Raw genomic sequence first — 16,276 nt, 5'->3', positions numbered from 1 at the left:
AATGTATGTGGTTGTGTGGGTGTGTGTATGTGGAGAGGGTCGGGTCTGGGGCCCACCAGGCCCTAGACTCCCTGGGCTGCCCCTGGTGGGGGTGGGGAGGGGTGGGGGATGAATGGGTAAGGGTTGGGGTAAAGAGGGTTTTTTTTGGGGGGGGGGAGGGAGGACCTGCGGACATGTTCTTGTCCCTGTGGTGCCTAGCCTTGGTGTTGACGTGGCCTACGGTGGTTTTGCCTGGGGCGGTCGGGCCCCGTCGGGTTTCTGGGTGGGGCTCTGCTGGGAGGAATGGGTGGCCCTTGGGCCAGTGGGGCGCCTGCCCTCCGTGTGGCCCGCGCCCGGCGCCCGCTGGGCCTGCTCGCCATCACCCTGGGCTGCCCGGTGCCCCTGCCCAGTCGGGGGTTCCGGTCTGGGGGCCCCTCTGCTCTGGTCCGGGTGGGCCGCTGCTCTGTCTGCTTTGGCTGTCCCGGGCTTGGTACTCTGTGGACCTGCTTGGCCTTTGGGGCCTCGGGCTCCCCCCGTCCCCCGCTGATGCTTCGGGGTGCGGCGTGATCGCGGCCCCCTTGCGGGTACACATTTCCTCCTTGTTGCATGGCCACACATGCATGTTAACACGTACATGCTCACAAACGTGCTCGTCTCTCCATCCCCTTCTCACTAGATGTAACTGATGTTTGTGTGTTGGTACGTTTATCTGCAGGTACGTTTGATGACTATTGTAATTTTTTATATCATCATCATCCTATTTTTATTTTGGTATCATGTAGTACTGTGGTAGTTTATATTGTTGTTTTTTTTTTGTGATATGTTCTGGGCAGCATAGACAACTGTTATTTCCGCATTTTAATCCTGTCCTTTTCTCCCTTTTTTTCTCTCTCTCTTCCTCTATCTCCCTGTCAGGTTCGGCACTGACATATAAGACTAAAGAAAATAAGATTACAATAAAAATAATAAAAATATCAAGGGCAGCCATGTATATAACATGTCTCCCTTGGTAGAGCAAATCTGTCAAGCAAAATATGGCACACAGATCATCGTTCTGTATGTTAGGATGCTGGACAGGACAGGGTAAAAAAAAAAAAAAAAAAAAAAAAAAGCACCGGAACCAGCTCAACCGAAAAGCCCCCATAGTGAAGTTTGCAGATCATACAACTCATCTCAAACAACAATAAGGCAAACTACAGGAAGGAGGTCAGCTACCTGTGCATGTGGGGTAGCAAAAACAGTCTCCTTTTAAATGTGGACAAGACAAAGGAGATAGTTCTGGACTTCAGAAGAGGCACATCTGTGAGGACCGGCCCTGGACAGCCAACTGCACATCACTGGTGAAGAAAACCCAGTGGCGCTACCTCCTCCACAGGCAGAAGAGAGTTAGACCCCACCCATTGTGTGCACCAGTACCTCAGAAGCTGATGGTGCTGCAGTATCAGGGATCAATGACCACAAGTCCTCTTCCAGAGAATCATCACCTTCTGGAGACAGTGGAGCTGGAGACTGAAGGGGTGTGGGCACTGCCTCTGACCCAACGTGAGCCTTCAATATGTCCTGAGCTTTTGCAGGTCATCCACTGAAGCAATGGTATAAACTGCACCTTCAGCTGAAGAGGTTCTCAGAACCTGGTAAACCATGGGGCTTGCCAAGATTATTTGTGGTAAGAAATCAGAACAATCTCACCATCATTGTGTTAACTGGTCACATGACTGCTTCCATCCCCGAGTCAGCTCTGCCGTGGACCAGTCAGATGGCAAACCGCCTTTTGATTTTATGGCCAATGACCCTTTTTACCACATGGATGTTCTCTCTCTGGTCAGTAGAACCGGATGGTTTTCCAACCTCGGGCCCCCACCACCCACCTCTCTGTTTGCCCCTCAGAGCCCAGCGGCCACGCCACCTCAGAGCTGGTTGAAGAGCTCTTGTTCGGGTTTGTCCTCTGAATAAACGCATGATCAGGAGTGTTGTGGAGGATGGTGTTCTACCATCCAAAAACAGATGTTTACACGTCCATCAAACATCTGGTTTCAGTCTCTTTGAAACTCGAAGCAGAGGAACTCTGGTGGTAAATGCTGGAGTATCTTCTGTCTTTGTTTCTTAATAATAATAATAATGCATTTTATTTCTTGGCGCCTTTCAAACACCCAAGGTCACCGTACACAAAAAGAAAAAATAAATAAAAAGACAATAAAAATATAAATTACATAAGAGTTAAAAGAGATAACGGACATTGATATAAAAATTACACAAAACAGTCAGTATACATGGGTTATAGGGAGTATGCCAGTTTAAACAGGTGGGTTTTGAGTGCAGATGTGAATGATGGAAGGGAGTTGATGTTCCTAATCTCGGATGGAAGTGAGTTCCAGAGCTGGGGAGCAAAGCGACTGAAGGCTCTGCTCCCCATGGTATGAATACCTTTGAAAGTGAGGACCAGTAACTTATAGTTAATTCTGTATTTTATTGGGAGCCAGTGGAGTTGTTGAAGGACAGGGGAAATATGTTGAAAGGAAGAGGTGCAAGTCAGGATACGAGCAGCAGAGTTCTGGAGAAGCTGCAGTTTCTTAAGTGATTTATTGGGAAGACCGAAGAGGAGTGAGTTGCAGTAGTCGATGCAGGATGTGACAAGACTATGGTTAAGGATTGCAGCAGCATGCGGAGTAAGTGATGAGCGTAGATGATCAATATTACGAAGGTGGAAGTAGGCAGACCGAGTAATGCTATTGATGTGGGCTTGAAATGATAGGGTGCTGTCGAGAATGACGCCGAGACTCTTGACCAGAGGGGAGGGGAAAATGGTAGAACTGTCAATGTTGATGGAGAAACTGTGAGACTTGGTTAGAGTGGAGGGCATGATGACAAGTAGAACTTCAGTTTTACTGCTGTTGAGTTTGAGAAAATTGGAGGAGAACCATGCTTTAATTTCCCGGAGGCAGTCGGAGAGAGAGGAAGGAGGAAGAGAGGAGTGCGGTTTGGAGGAGATGTAGAGCTGGGTGTCGTCTGCGTAGGAGTGGAAGTTGATATTATGTTTACGGAAAATGTAGCCAAGGGGGAGAAGATATGTGATGAACAGAAGGGGGCCCAGGACTGATCCCTGGGGTACACCGGCCGAGACAGGGAGTGACTCTGAAGTGTGGGTCTTGAGTTGAATAAACTGTGTGCGGTTAGAGAGATAGGAGGAGAACCAAGTGAGAGGAGTATGAGAAACACTGAGGGTTGCCAGTCTATTGAGGAGGATGTTGTGTGAGATGGTGTCAAATGCTGCACTGAGATCTAAGAGGATGAGGATTGTGAGAAGACCGGAGTCAGCCGCCATCAGCAGGTCGTTGGTGATTTTTAGCAGAGCAGATTCTGTGCTGTGAAAAGGACGGAAGCCAGACTGGAATTGTTCGTAAAGGTTATTGTTAGTGAGGTGTTTGTGGAGCTGAGAGGCGACAACCTTTTCCAGAATTTTGGAGAGAAAGGGAAGATTAGAAATGGGATGAAGGTTATTGAAGTCAGATGGATCAGCACCAGATTTTTTGATGATCGGAGTGACAGTAGCAGTCTTGAAGGCTAGTGGAACGGTGGTGAGGGAGGAATGAATGACGGCAGTAATGTGAGGAATCATATAGAGCATCAGGTGGAGCTGGTAGGGGTGGACATCAGTATCAGTTCGTAGGACATGATGGTAATAGATTTTTTTATCTATCAGTGGGTCTCTGCTGGCTTTTATCCCGGCGGAAGAACTGAGTCGGGTCAGGTGTGCAGCCTGTGAGCTTCAGGAGAGAGTGTCTCCGACAGAGACGGGGACGGAGGGAGGAAGAAAAGGAGAAAAAGGAAAACTGGGTTAATATTTATCCTATAGACTGTGTGTATGTGTCTGAGGAAAGTTGCAAGTGTTTTCTCTCAGAGATTTGATAGTGCTAAAAATAAATTCTCCCATGTATGTGTGTGTATAAGCAAAAGCATTCTTCATTGCAAGCAAAGTGTTGTTCAGATTTAACAGATCTCATTTCTTTTAAGGTAAAAATTGTTCACATTTGACAAGTTTAAAAGAATATATATATAAATATATATATATATACTGTGAGCTTGCGTGTGTGTTGGTATGTATGTGTGTGTGTCCAATTGTCCATCAACCAGGTCAGTTAAATTTGCAGAAAAAATAAATTACTGATATTCAGTCATTTTTAAACACAAATTAAGTAGAAAGAATCCAGTAAAATCAAAGCATCGTGATGAAGGTGACCATAAGAAAGGAATGAAATTCTTATGAAAATATTTTATAAATGCAAATACAAGTCAGCTGAGACTCCTATTTTTCTTTCCAAACAGACAACCAGCTTTTACAACCCAAAAGTGTCCTTGTGTGTATTAAGTATTCTGGAGCAGAGCAAAACATTTCCTCAGCCTGATCAGATCATTTTACATTAACTGGATCTTTTCCAGGCATAAATTTAGCATATCCTTCTAATTTAGTTTTTACTGTTAAAAGTACCCATTTTATTTCTTCATGAGATTTCTCATATCCTACTTAAATTGTCGTGATTACCAGCAAGGTGTCCCCTCTCTCCGCTGCTTCGAAATGTGAGAGAATCTCCAGCCACACATACACACTCACACACTCTCTGCTTTGACTTTTTTTTTTTATTTATCTTCTTATTTGGTTTTATTATTCTTTCCTTTTATGTTTCAGTAATTCACTTATTTTATTTATTATATATTCATTTCTTTTTTATTTATTTTATATGGTGCACCTATTTGACTTATTTATGTATTTATTTTATTACTTATATTTATGCATTAAATATTATTCTGCTTGGCCTTTTTTTTTTTTTTTTCCTTTCTTACATATTGGGGTGTCCCACTCACCCTCCTTCTCCTTACCAGGTGTGTTTCCCATTTTGCAACTAGGACGTCTCCTGTTGTTTTTTTCTTCTTCGAGTAGCCCACACTCAGGCACAAAAATGACTAAAAAGCCTCTTATTTCCACCGAAGTTTTTACTTCAGTGCCGGACTAACCTACCCTACCTCAGTAGAATAGTGACCTACCCTGCTTTCACAAGATAGTGGGATTCCTACCCTATTTTCATAAGATAGTGAGAAAAGGGTGGTAAATGGGAGTCCGATATGAAAACTTCTCACCGTGTGTGCTGCTCCACACGCAGACTTCGTTCTGGATATCAGTGGTGCCTGAACGGAGTCCCTCCGCCGTCCCCTAACGGTTAAGGCTGACCCAGGGGCTGAAGTATCCTTCAGGATGAGCAATCACAGGTTCTGGTCCTCCGGTCAGTCACTCAAGATATCCTGCTCGACAACGCCAAGATTGTTGTGGAATTTTATTATCAAAGATCACACACTAAGTGAAAATCATACAAAGTATTTTTATTAAGAGCTGATCAGCAATGGGAGTCACACAGTCAAACAGCTTTGGCTGAGCGAGTCCGCAGAGATACACATGGGCTTGGTTAATCAGATCAGATCAGATCAGAAATACTTTATTAATCCCTTAATATAGACTCGCATGACGTGATATCATCAAGGTCGATGAAGCAAATCCTCAGTACACTGTCTTCAGACCCTGCTCGAACTGGTACAAAGTTTCTGAAGAATGTTAACAGCGGTGTGATAAGAAAGAAGAGCTCATTACTAAATATTTTCTGGGTACAGGTCGTTCTGCTCAGTGAAATATAAGCCATGGTTTTAATAATACAAAGTGTAAGATTACACAGTATAAGGGTTATGTGTATAATTTTCCCATTACAGGCTCCAGATGTTCATGTCCTATGACAACCTCTAGCACTGTAATCACAGAGGTCTCAGCTGTAAAGGACCCTAACGTATACCCTGATCATGGTGCACCTTTCGGTGCTCATGTGCCACCAGCAACTGGTCTCAGGCATGTTGGAAAGCCATGTCTGGCCTGGTGTTCGATCACCCAGTTATCCACTTCACCTGGCACAGGGTCTGGGATGCCACCCAACAAGACGTCCACAGGGATTCAGAGTTCAACAAAACATCAAAAAGAATGGAGACTCCCTGGTGGTATTAGAACAGCACCTGTGGGAGACAGGAAGCCTGATCATGCTTCCGAGAGAACGATAGCATGTGCACGAGATTATGGAAGGTCCTATTGAACCGTTCACATTGTCCATTCCCAGCCAGATGGTACGGGGTGGTATGTCACTTTGTTACCCCGTACAAGTGACAGAGCTGCTGAATTAGGGTACTTTCAAAGCTTCAGCCTTGGTCTGAGTGAATCCGACTCAGAACACCGAACCTGAAAAACCACTCTGTCATCAGAACCTGGGCAACAGTAGATCATGAGTTACTGTGTTCTTACTAAATACTAAATACATCAGTCATCACCAAGATATTCTCCAATCTATTCCATGAAGGTTCTAGCAGGATGAAATCCATGGCAACAATTTCTTTTGGCCTCAGAGCCAGCAAGTGACCCTTAAAACTGCTGGATACAGGATCTGTCTTTTGCAACCTGGCAGTGCTGGCACGCTTGAACCCATTTCTTGATGTCTGTTGACATCCCAGGCCAATAACAGTGCTGACACACCAGCTCAGTGGTGCGTTCTACACCCTGATGCCCGTGTTCCTGATGTAACTGTGTCAGGGCATCCTGTTTAGGGACTGATGACAAAATTACTTGTAACCCCTCTTGCTGCTGCTTCTGTCCCCTGCTGATGTTTTGCTGCTTCATTCTCTCCTCCACTTGCATTTTTCTGCTAATATTCTTATTTTTCTAATCAAGAAATTTATGAGCAACAGCTCCTGGATTAATCACTGGGACTGTATTTTGTGGTAGATTTGGTTGAATACTATTATTTTTTATGGCTTTTACAATCTTGTCAGTGTCACGTCAGCGTGGCCTACAAATAGCAGAAGCCTTATCTGCAGCTCTCAGGAGCTAAAGCTAACTAGCCGCAAGATGCCTATCGTCTCTAAAGATGACTATTACAAACGTCTACAGAAGATTACCATGCTGGAAACAAAGATCCATTGGCTCTAGGTGAATGTGGAAGTGAATGGATTGTATGAAAATTATACAACTTTGCCTTTAATAATAATAATAATTATAATAAAAACAGCAGACAAGATTGCTAACACATAGCTAATTAGCACAAACATGGCTAGACAGAAACAGGGTGGTGTAGAAGGTAATAACTCTTTCACTGATAGTTCTCCCTGGAATGCTCTTGGTGCAAGGCCGAAGAGTAAATCATCTCACAGGGAAAAGGGAGGACGAGTAACAGGCAGAGCCCAGTTTGCTGAGATTAGGGACACGACCGGCTGGCCTGCTCTGCCATCCAGACCAAACACCTCCTCAACCCCTCTCATTAACAAGACACAGTCATGGCCAGCTGTTAGAAGGAAAACTAACAAGTCTCCTCCTCAACAAGCAGACATGTAGCTACAGAATATGTTAGCTCCACTGCTGCAGGAATCTGGATCTACATCTGATGACTGGGATAAAATCTCCCTATGCACTAGGGTCAGACGAATGTGGTGGGAAAGACTTCCACCATTTATGTTCCCTCCAATTTGCACCCAGCAGAGGTGACCCATCTAGGGCTAATTATAGAGCAGATCAGGAAGTTTTATAGTGTGTGGCTTTTTCTCTTCTGGGGCTGGTTGGCAGTGGGCGCGGCTAGTCTTTTCAGGGGACTCTGATTTACTGGAAGTGTCATTAGTGTTGCTTGTGGTCAGCAAAGCTATCCTATGACAGCCACTTAATTGTGTCTGCAGTGTGACAGTTTGCTGGCCGTGGTTGGGACAGCCTCTATTGGTTCTGCCTTTGCCAGGTGGATTGTCTCTTTCTCTCTCTCTCTCTCTCGGCTGCTGCGGTAACTTAGCATCAGGCCAAGCTGCCTTCTCCATCATCTGGGAGTTTGGTGTCTGGATGCAGTTCCCTTCATCCTTCGAGCAGGGGAGGCTTCACTCGCTGATAGGACATCTAGCCCATAATGCTTTATGTTTTAAATATGAAACTTATCTAATTTCATGTTTGTAGACATATAGGTTGGCTGGGCGTTGTAAGTCGGATTTTGCTATGGCGTCCCTGGGTTCTCTGCTATATTGCCTGGGTCCATTTTTATTAAGCACTGCTTGCTCATTGGACACATCTTCCCTGCTGGGTTCCACCTCATCTGGTACAAGCGCCTGGCTGAGCTCCTGATAAATCATCTAGACTACAAGCTGTTTTTAACTGACTTGCAAGGTTTGATTTTGTTTGCATTTTTAATTGTTTTGGACTTTATTATATGATTTTGTTAGCATGTTATGTTTCCAATTGTTAACAGGTTGTTTGGTTTTTAATGACATGCAGTACCCTGGCCTATAGTGACCGGAGGGGACTAATAGCAAATCTTTTATGTCATGATTTCAAGTTGTATATTAATAAACTAGAGTATTTAGGTAATCTAATCTGTTGTCCTGGTGCATAAGAACCCGTGGTTCCTTTTTTATCTTTACTGGGGTGAAATTCCCCAGTTCGCTTTGTCACCTAACCCACTCGCTTGCCACACAAAGAACATCTCAGAAAGTAAAAGCAGACGGCCGGGCTTCAGACTCTGGTTGTTGGTGACTTTGGTGTGAAAGACGTGAGAAACATGTGGAAAACCTACTAAAGTTGTGAGCTTTCCCAAGGAGATGGGATCAGATGTGGCTTCCTGACGGTGGAAAAGCTCATCCTGCATGTGGGTAGGAACGATGTCTTGAAACAACAATCTGAGGATACAATCAGCTGTCTGGATGCCCGGATATTCATCAGTGGCCACTCCCTTCAATCAGAGGAGTGGAGAGATCCAGCAGGCTGTCGGCTGCATGTACCACATCCCGTTCATTTATAGACAATTTCAGCTTCTTCTGGGACTGCAGGAACTTTTTTAAGCCAGATGGATTCTGGCTGAACAGGTCAAGAGTGAGACTGTTCACCTCCAAACTGGTTTATTTTCTGAACACTCTGTTCCCTCAGATAACGACAACAGACAAGAGAGACCAGAACAACGTGATGAGACAGAGTCTAGAGGAAACCTGGAGAAAAACCACCCCAGCCCCTCCTGAAGTACCCCCCAAAGCTTCCAGCAAGGACCCACCCCCTTCATCTCATCATCCTCCATCTAGGTCACCTTTCCTCACCCCATCCTCCCCACCCCTCCTAGATTTCACCTCCCATCCCACTTCATCCTCCCCCACCAGTTCCCCAGCGAGCTCTGACCCAGTCGTCCCAGCACCCACCTCCCCTCCCTCCAGGACGGAACCAAACTCCTCATCTGTCTCCAGCCTAATAACAACCAGCATCTGATGGATCTGTGCTGGTCCCTGGCTGCAGCTCTGTGGGTACTCATGGCTCTCCAGGATAAGCCGGGCCCAACATGCAAGTAGTTTCCTTAATCCCTGTTTTAATAGGCAACAGTAAGACTGGTAAATGTTCAGAGAAGCCAGATTCATCCAATACATTCTATACATTTATCTTTTTTTTTTTTTTTTTTTTAACTTGTGCTGTCCATCTTTGGCTGGAAAAACATTTAATCAATGATTTTATTACAAAGCACAAAGATAATGTTTAGTTTTGACCAGAAAGCTGTTCAGACAGAAAATTATGCTTGTTCTTGTAGAAGCGACCCCTCCAGACTTCAGCTCTGTGGGTGGTGCTAGATCACATCAGAAAGGTGGAGGAGGGGCTGTTTGCTTTAATGACTCCCTCCATCGCATCAGGTATCTTAGAAAAACTTTGTGTCTCTCCAGATGACCTGCCGTCTCGTGTGGTGGTCCTTGACATACACAGGCCACCTAAACACTGAGCAGCATTTCTGAAGACGTTGTGAACTGCTGTCAGTAATCTGTCGACTCTGACGGTGTAGTTATTGTTGGTGATTCCGACATTCATGCTGAGAACCCGGAGGACAGAGCAACCAAAGAACTGTGCTCTTGATAACTTTGGTTTAACTCAGCATGTGGACCAGAGGACCCTGTCTGGATCTGGTCGTCTCTAAAGGTCTGAATGTTTCCCAGGTTATGGTGATGGATGTTGCTCTGTCTGATCATTCCTGAGTTTTCTTTGAGATGCTGTTATTGTCAACAAAAAGCCAAAACAGAGGTTAATAACCTGTGGAGTTCCCCAAGGCTCCATCCTGGAGCCACTGCTGTTCAACATCTACATGCTGCCACTCGCAAACATTATGGAAACAACTAAACATGTTTCCACAGTTATGCTGATGACACACCCATCTACATAACCATCTCACCAGGAGACCACAGTCCGATCCAGACTCTGATCACCTGCATGGATCAGATTAAAGATCGGATGGGCCAGAACTTCCGTCAGTTAAATGAAGACTAAACTGAAATAATAGTTTTTGGAGCCCAAGAAGAAAGATTAAAAGTCAGTTCTCAGCTTCAAACAGCAAAGTTCAAAACTACCAGCCAAGCCAAAAACCTGGGAGTAGTCCTGGACTCAGACCTGGGAGTAGTCCTGAACTCAGACCTGGGAGTAGTCCTGGACTCAGGCCTGGATTTTAGCAGTTATATCAAGACAGCTGTGAAGTCGGCCTGTTATCACTTAAAGAACATCTGGAGGATTAAAGGACTGATGACTCAGCAGGATTTAGAAAAACATTTATCTTTAGTAGACTGGACTACTGTAATGCTGTCCTCACAGGTCTCCCTAAAAAGTCCATCAGACACCTGCAGTTAGTCCAGAACGCTGTTGCTCCAGTTCTCACTACGACCACGTAAGTAGATTCTAGAACTCCAGTCCTCACTAAGACCAGGAAAGTAGATTCTAGAACTCCAGTCCTCACTAAGACCAGGAAAGTAGATCCTAGAACTCCAGTCCTCACTAAGACCAGGAAAGTAGATCCTAGACCTCCAGTCCTCACTAAGACCAGGAAGGTAGATCCTAGAACTCCAGTCCTCAGATCTTTACACTGGCTTCCTGCTGTTAGTTTACAAAGACCTGAATGGTTTAGGACCAGAATCCATCCAGGATCTTCTGGTTGGTTATGATTCAAATCTCTCAGGTCATCAGGGTCAGGTCTATTTAATGTTCCCAGAGTCAGAACTAAACGTGGAGAGGCAGCGTTCAGCTTTTATGCTCCTCACATGTGGAACAAGCTCCCAGAAAACTGCAGGTTTTCTGACTCAGCAGTTTTACATCAGGGTTTAAACTTTTCTATTTGCTGCCTTTTATCAGAACAACTGTTAATTTCTGCTGTTTCTGGCACTTTATCTATTTTATTTTTGTTTTTTTTTGCACTGTTAATATTTCATTTCTTTTATTTCTTTTAAGTTTATTTTAAATGCACTTGTTATTGCTTACTGCTCCTCGCTGTGATGCTTTAAATGTTTAACATAAAGTACTTTGAATTTTCTTGTACACAAAATGTGCTATACACATAAATTTGCCTTGACTAATACACACCTATCACCCACTATGTAAAGGAGTCATCACTCGGTAACTGCACTTTTTAAAACATGTGTATTGGTGTTGGACCGAAATGTTAACTTCTCTGAAAGTCTCTTTTGAAGATGGGCGTGTTTTTCCATCTGGGCCCTTTGTTCACCGCAGAACCGCCAACAAGGTAAACTCTCGCTAACACGTGATTTTAATTTGCTCCTGGAATTTTGTCATCACATTTGAATAAGCCAGCCCCTCTTTGGTGTGGAATGATATAATAATATAAAGTCATGGTTTACTGCTGACGCACCTAATGCTAATGCTAATGCTAATGCTAAGGGGCGAGCCTAAAAGTTTAACCCCCTGCAATGTACAAATGACCCCCATGTTTTCTTTTTTATAAGTGGGGTGAAGTGCTCTGCCCCGTAAATTTTTGTAAACATTTTGTTGTAAACATGCTTCTTGCACCATCTCTGTATCTTAACTCTCAGGCTCGGAGTCTGGTTCAAACATAAATGGCTGAGTTTTGGAGTCGGATGCACTGGGCCAGCCCCCCTTCCAACTCTGGCCTCCCTGCGGCCAATCAGCACGCACCTCATTAACATTAGTCAAAAGCTCGCATGAACTCTCACGGGACAAAGTTTTGGTATGAGCAAAGGGTTAGAACAAGCTCAATTTTTAAGTTTTTTTTGTTTAATAAGTCTTCAAAAATATTTAGAGACACTTGAAGGACAGTGGATGCATGAAAAGACCAGGTGATGACACCTTTAATTACCTGACAATATCAACATGGAAACACATTTTTCATAAAATGCAGAAGCAGAATATATGAAACGACTGGTTTATTGGATTGAATTAAGCTGCTCATTTGTAGCTCTGGAGGACACATTTGATGAAAACTGCATCCATGTCCTTCTGAGCTGCAGGTACAGCATGTCCATGAGGCATTATCTGATGAAACAGCTACAGGAAAAACTGGAAGTCCTCACCTTGCAGCCTCCTCAGGAAACCAGATGCCTTCCTCACTGTGCTGCTGTCACATGGACCCAATGTAACGATGAATTAAAACACTGCATCAGGTCATCTGGGTTCTCGTAGGCGGCGTTCACGACTCCGCTTCTGAAGTTCTATCTTGTGGGTGACACTCTTGGAAGCCTTCGTGCAACAATCTGGTCAAGTACGCTGATGCGTTTGGGTGAGCGGGTAGAAAACTGGCAATGCCTCCCAGATCAGATTAGAAAACTCTCACTGCTGCATAATCTGGTTCAGCTGGTGTGCATAACAGTGCACATAATGGGCATTTCTGACATTGTGGTATGTTTGTCCAATGAGCTTCTCTGTCACAAGCCGACAAACATCACTCAGTCCATCCAAAAGAGCGCCAGCAATGGAAGCGTCCAGAACAGGGAGAAACTTGAAGAAACACTCCTTAACCTCATGATGAGCATCAGTGTACTGCAACTCAAGCACCAGCTGAGTCTGTGTTGACACGTCGGTCATCTCATCTACTTGGATGGTCACAAACGTAGCAGACTTGACCTCCTCCATTATATGGGCTCGGATGACAGCTAGCATGCTCTCCAGGAGCTCCCTCTGTTTTTAAGTGCTTCTCAAGTACCTCGTCTAATGATGCCACCAAGTCAACAAGGCCATGGAAAAGCCTGGGTTGTTGGAGCCTTCACTTTCATGTTTCCCTCTTAAGGCTAACTCAAACACTTCACGCAGTCGATGAGTCGCGCTAGGATGGGTCGGTTCTCCTTCACCTCATCGTGGGGACGACGCACCGCTAGCCTGTAGCTCTCATCCAACTGTGTTTGGGTTTCATAATTCTATAGTAACCAATTTTTCCTCACCACTACGACGACTGAAAGGATTTTCTTTTAAAGAAATTATGGAGTTTATCTGTAGATTTGCCATGCTACTAAACCTGACTGTGTCTCACTCATAGCATGATGCTAGTGTTTTTTATGTTAGTATGACAATAGTACATTTGGGCAAGCTTAATGGAGCTCATGGAGCACCGCCTTACATGGATTGGACATTGACATATAGATGGTAAAATGGTAATGGTCTGCACTTATACAGTGCTTTTCCAGTTAGCTTGACCACTCAAAGTGCACTACATGTCACATTCATCCATTCACACTTACACTCATTCCCCGATAGGCACATCAGGAGGCAACGTGGGATTTAGTGTCTTAGCCAAGGACACTTTGACATGTAGTCAGGGAAAGCCTGGAATCGATCCATCGGCCCTGCAGTTGGAAGACGAATGCTACAGCTGCCTCAGATTAAAGGGTCAGAGAATTAGAAACTACCTTAATATTGTGTAAGAATGTGAAAGAAAAAAAACCCTGCTTTTTCCCCTTGGGTGGTGCGTCGCCTGATCATCCTTATAAATAAACCGCCTGTGGTACTGATGAAAGATGGTTCCAGTTCTGTCTGAGGGTCTAAAGATTGCCTGGTTCTACCCGGTACTTTAAACAGAAACGTAGCCTGGCTTAAATACAGAGGTAAATCGTGATTACAATCATACATTGACATCGCCTCATTATCTTTTTATTCACCAGACTGCTTATAAATGGCCTTCATCACATCTGAAATGCAGGAAAGGATCTTTATTAACAAATCAAATGAATCCTATGACACATTGAGATGAGAACTATTTTCTTAATGAAATCAAAGTTAAAGATAAAATCTTCTTTTCTTTGGATCTGCATTTTCCTTTATTTTTATCCATTCAGCATCAGGTACATTACATAGAGACATCAGTCCAACATCAGCTCTGTCCTGACAAAAAAAAAATAAAATAAAATAAAAAAAAAAAATAAAAGAATTTGCAAGGACCTCAGTGGGGTGTATGTACTGAGTCCAGTCTTTTCTGATATCAGTTTTGGGCCATCCCGTCTGTCCTCCATCCTCCAATCCTGAACAAATCGATCCAGGTGCCTCTTTGAAGGATGTCTCTATGTTTTTAAATGCAGCTGGAGAAGAGCCTTCCTGGATTAGTCAGAAACTAGGATGCACATCCTCTAAGGAAATCTTAAAAGTGGCACAGCACACCGTTAACATTCATCTGACAGAGGCAGGAAGATGAAAGTTAGAAATGATTCCCCTTTTTTTATTAAATTGCCTTTTGTTTCCTCTCGTCTCAGGTTAATGCAATGAGAAACGAGGCACGGGAAGAGATGACCACCCCACTAACAGATACCCTGGTCGTAGATTTTCACCAGACGTTTAATGTGGAAAAGTTTTTGCCGAAGTTCTTTGCTCTGCTTCTTCTTTGCTTGATAATCTGGAGTCTGTAAAACAATAAAACAGAAAAGAAAGTGATATCAAACATTAGCAGTTGTGGTCAGTTTGGTTTGTAGAAATTGTGTCCTTGGTCAGTTTTACAGAGTTAGATGAGATGACTACATCACTGTTAAAATATGGAAACCGCTGTAAATGACACATTGTTATGTGATCTTGCATTTGTTTTGTTCCATAAAAGCGGTTACAGTAGGTTTATAGACACGTATGCCTCCAAACTGGGTTACTTCATGATTATTCACTTTCCTGAGTAATTATAACTTATTGTGTGACATTATTTAGCCAGAGAATTTACATGTTACAGTGCCTTGATAAAGAATCCCAATCCTTCCAACTATTTCACATTTTGTCACATTACAAACACAATTCACAACTACACTGTAAAGAAGAAAAGATGATCAACGGTTTTCAGTTTTCAGGGAATGGATCTGTATGGGAAAAGACCAGGTGATGGTGAAACGGCTCCCGTGCTGCTGCTGCGTGGTCCTGCATGTCTGTCAATAACAAATTAACACATTTTCCAACTTGCAGGGTAGTAATCCTCTCCTTTATCTTCTCCTCCCGAGTCTCTCTGTGCGCTGGCTTGCAGGGAAACACGTAGTTGGTAATATTTGTCCCTTGCTGGTGGCTTTAACTTCAAGATGGTGGACCTTCATGGCGCTGCCCTGCCGGCTTACCCGTTACATGTATGAACAAATCTAAAATTCTTTGTTTATGAGAATGTGTCAGACTATCCATCCATCATCCATCCATCCATCCACCATTTGTCCATCCATCCATCCATCATCCATCCATCCATCCATCCATCCAACATCCATCATCCATCCATCCATTCGTCCATCCATCCACCATTCGTTCATCCATCATCCATCCATCCGTCCATCATCCGTCCATCATCCATCCGTCCATCCATTGGTCCATCATTCATCCATCCATCCGTCCATCATCCATCCATCATCCGTCCATCCCTCCATCCACCATCCATCCATCCATCCATCATCCGTCCATCCATCATCCATCCATCCATCCATCCATCCCTCTATCCGTCCATCATTCGTCCATCCATCCATCCATCCATCCACCATCCATCCATCCATCCATCCATCCATCCATCCATCCATCATCCGTCCATCCATCCATCCATCCATCCATCCATCCATCCATCATCCGTCCATCATCCATCCATCCGTCCATCATCCGTCCATCCATCATCCATCCATCCATCATCCATCCGCTCACCTTCTTCAGGTCTTTCAGTCGTTTGTACTCATCTGCAACTCCCTGCAGATGGAAACAGAAATGCTGTCATTGGTTTCTGTTACCTGCTGTTTAACCATCTTGGTCTCATTCACCAACAGAATCTAAGAACGAATTTGCAAAACTTTTGGTAATTTCTGAAGCATTTGGTTATTTTAAAATAAATCAAATATATCAGTATTTTAATTAAGACTAAGTGAATTGGAAACTGTGCCACAGATAAGCGGTTTCACCCTTTTATTCCACTAAACATGGGCTTCTTCATCCCACTCCTGCTCACCAAGCAGCATCTTTACTTTTGCAGTAAGTTCTTTCAATAATACACAA

General features: G+C 43.9%; 1 protein-coding gene across 1 annotated transcript in view; it reads right to left on the bottom strand.

Annotated features, from left to right (window-relative positions):
• Window positions 1-14,204: 14,204 nt before the first annotated feature.
• The window catches only part of LOC121643869, a 45,744-nt gene continuing 43,672 nt past the window's right edge, over window positions 14,205-16,276 (bottom strand). The window contains exons 14-15 of the mRNA XM_041991456.1: window positions 15,932-15,973; window positions 14,205-14,682 (exon numbers count right to left, since the gene is read on the bottom strand). Of these exons, the coding sequence (XP_041847390.1) occupies window positions 14,581-14,682; window positions 15,932-15,973 (144 nt within the window). The 3' untranslated portion in view covers window positions 14,205-14,580. The remainder of the gene's footprint in view (window positions 14,683-15,931; window positions 15,974-16,276) is intronic.

The sequence above is a fragment of the Melanotaenia boesemani genome, chromosome 8 (genome assembly GCF_017639745.1).
Source record: "Melanotaenia boesemani isolate fMelBoe1 chromosome 8, fMelBoe1.pri, whole genome shotgun sequence".
In the NCBI taxonomy this organism is placed as follows: domain Eukaryota; kingdom Metazoa; phylum Chordata; class Actinopteri; order Atheriniformes; family Melanotaeniidae; genus Melanotaenia; species Melanotaenia boesemani.
Note: the sequence above shows the minus strand (reverse complement) of the source record. Positions and strands in the feature narration are given on the sequence as shown.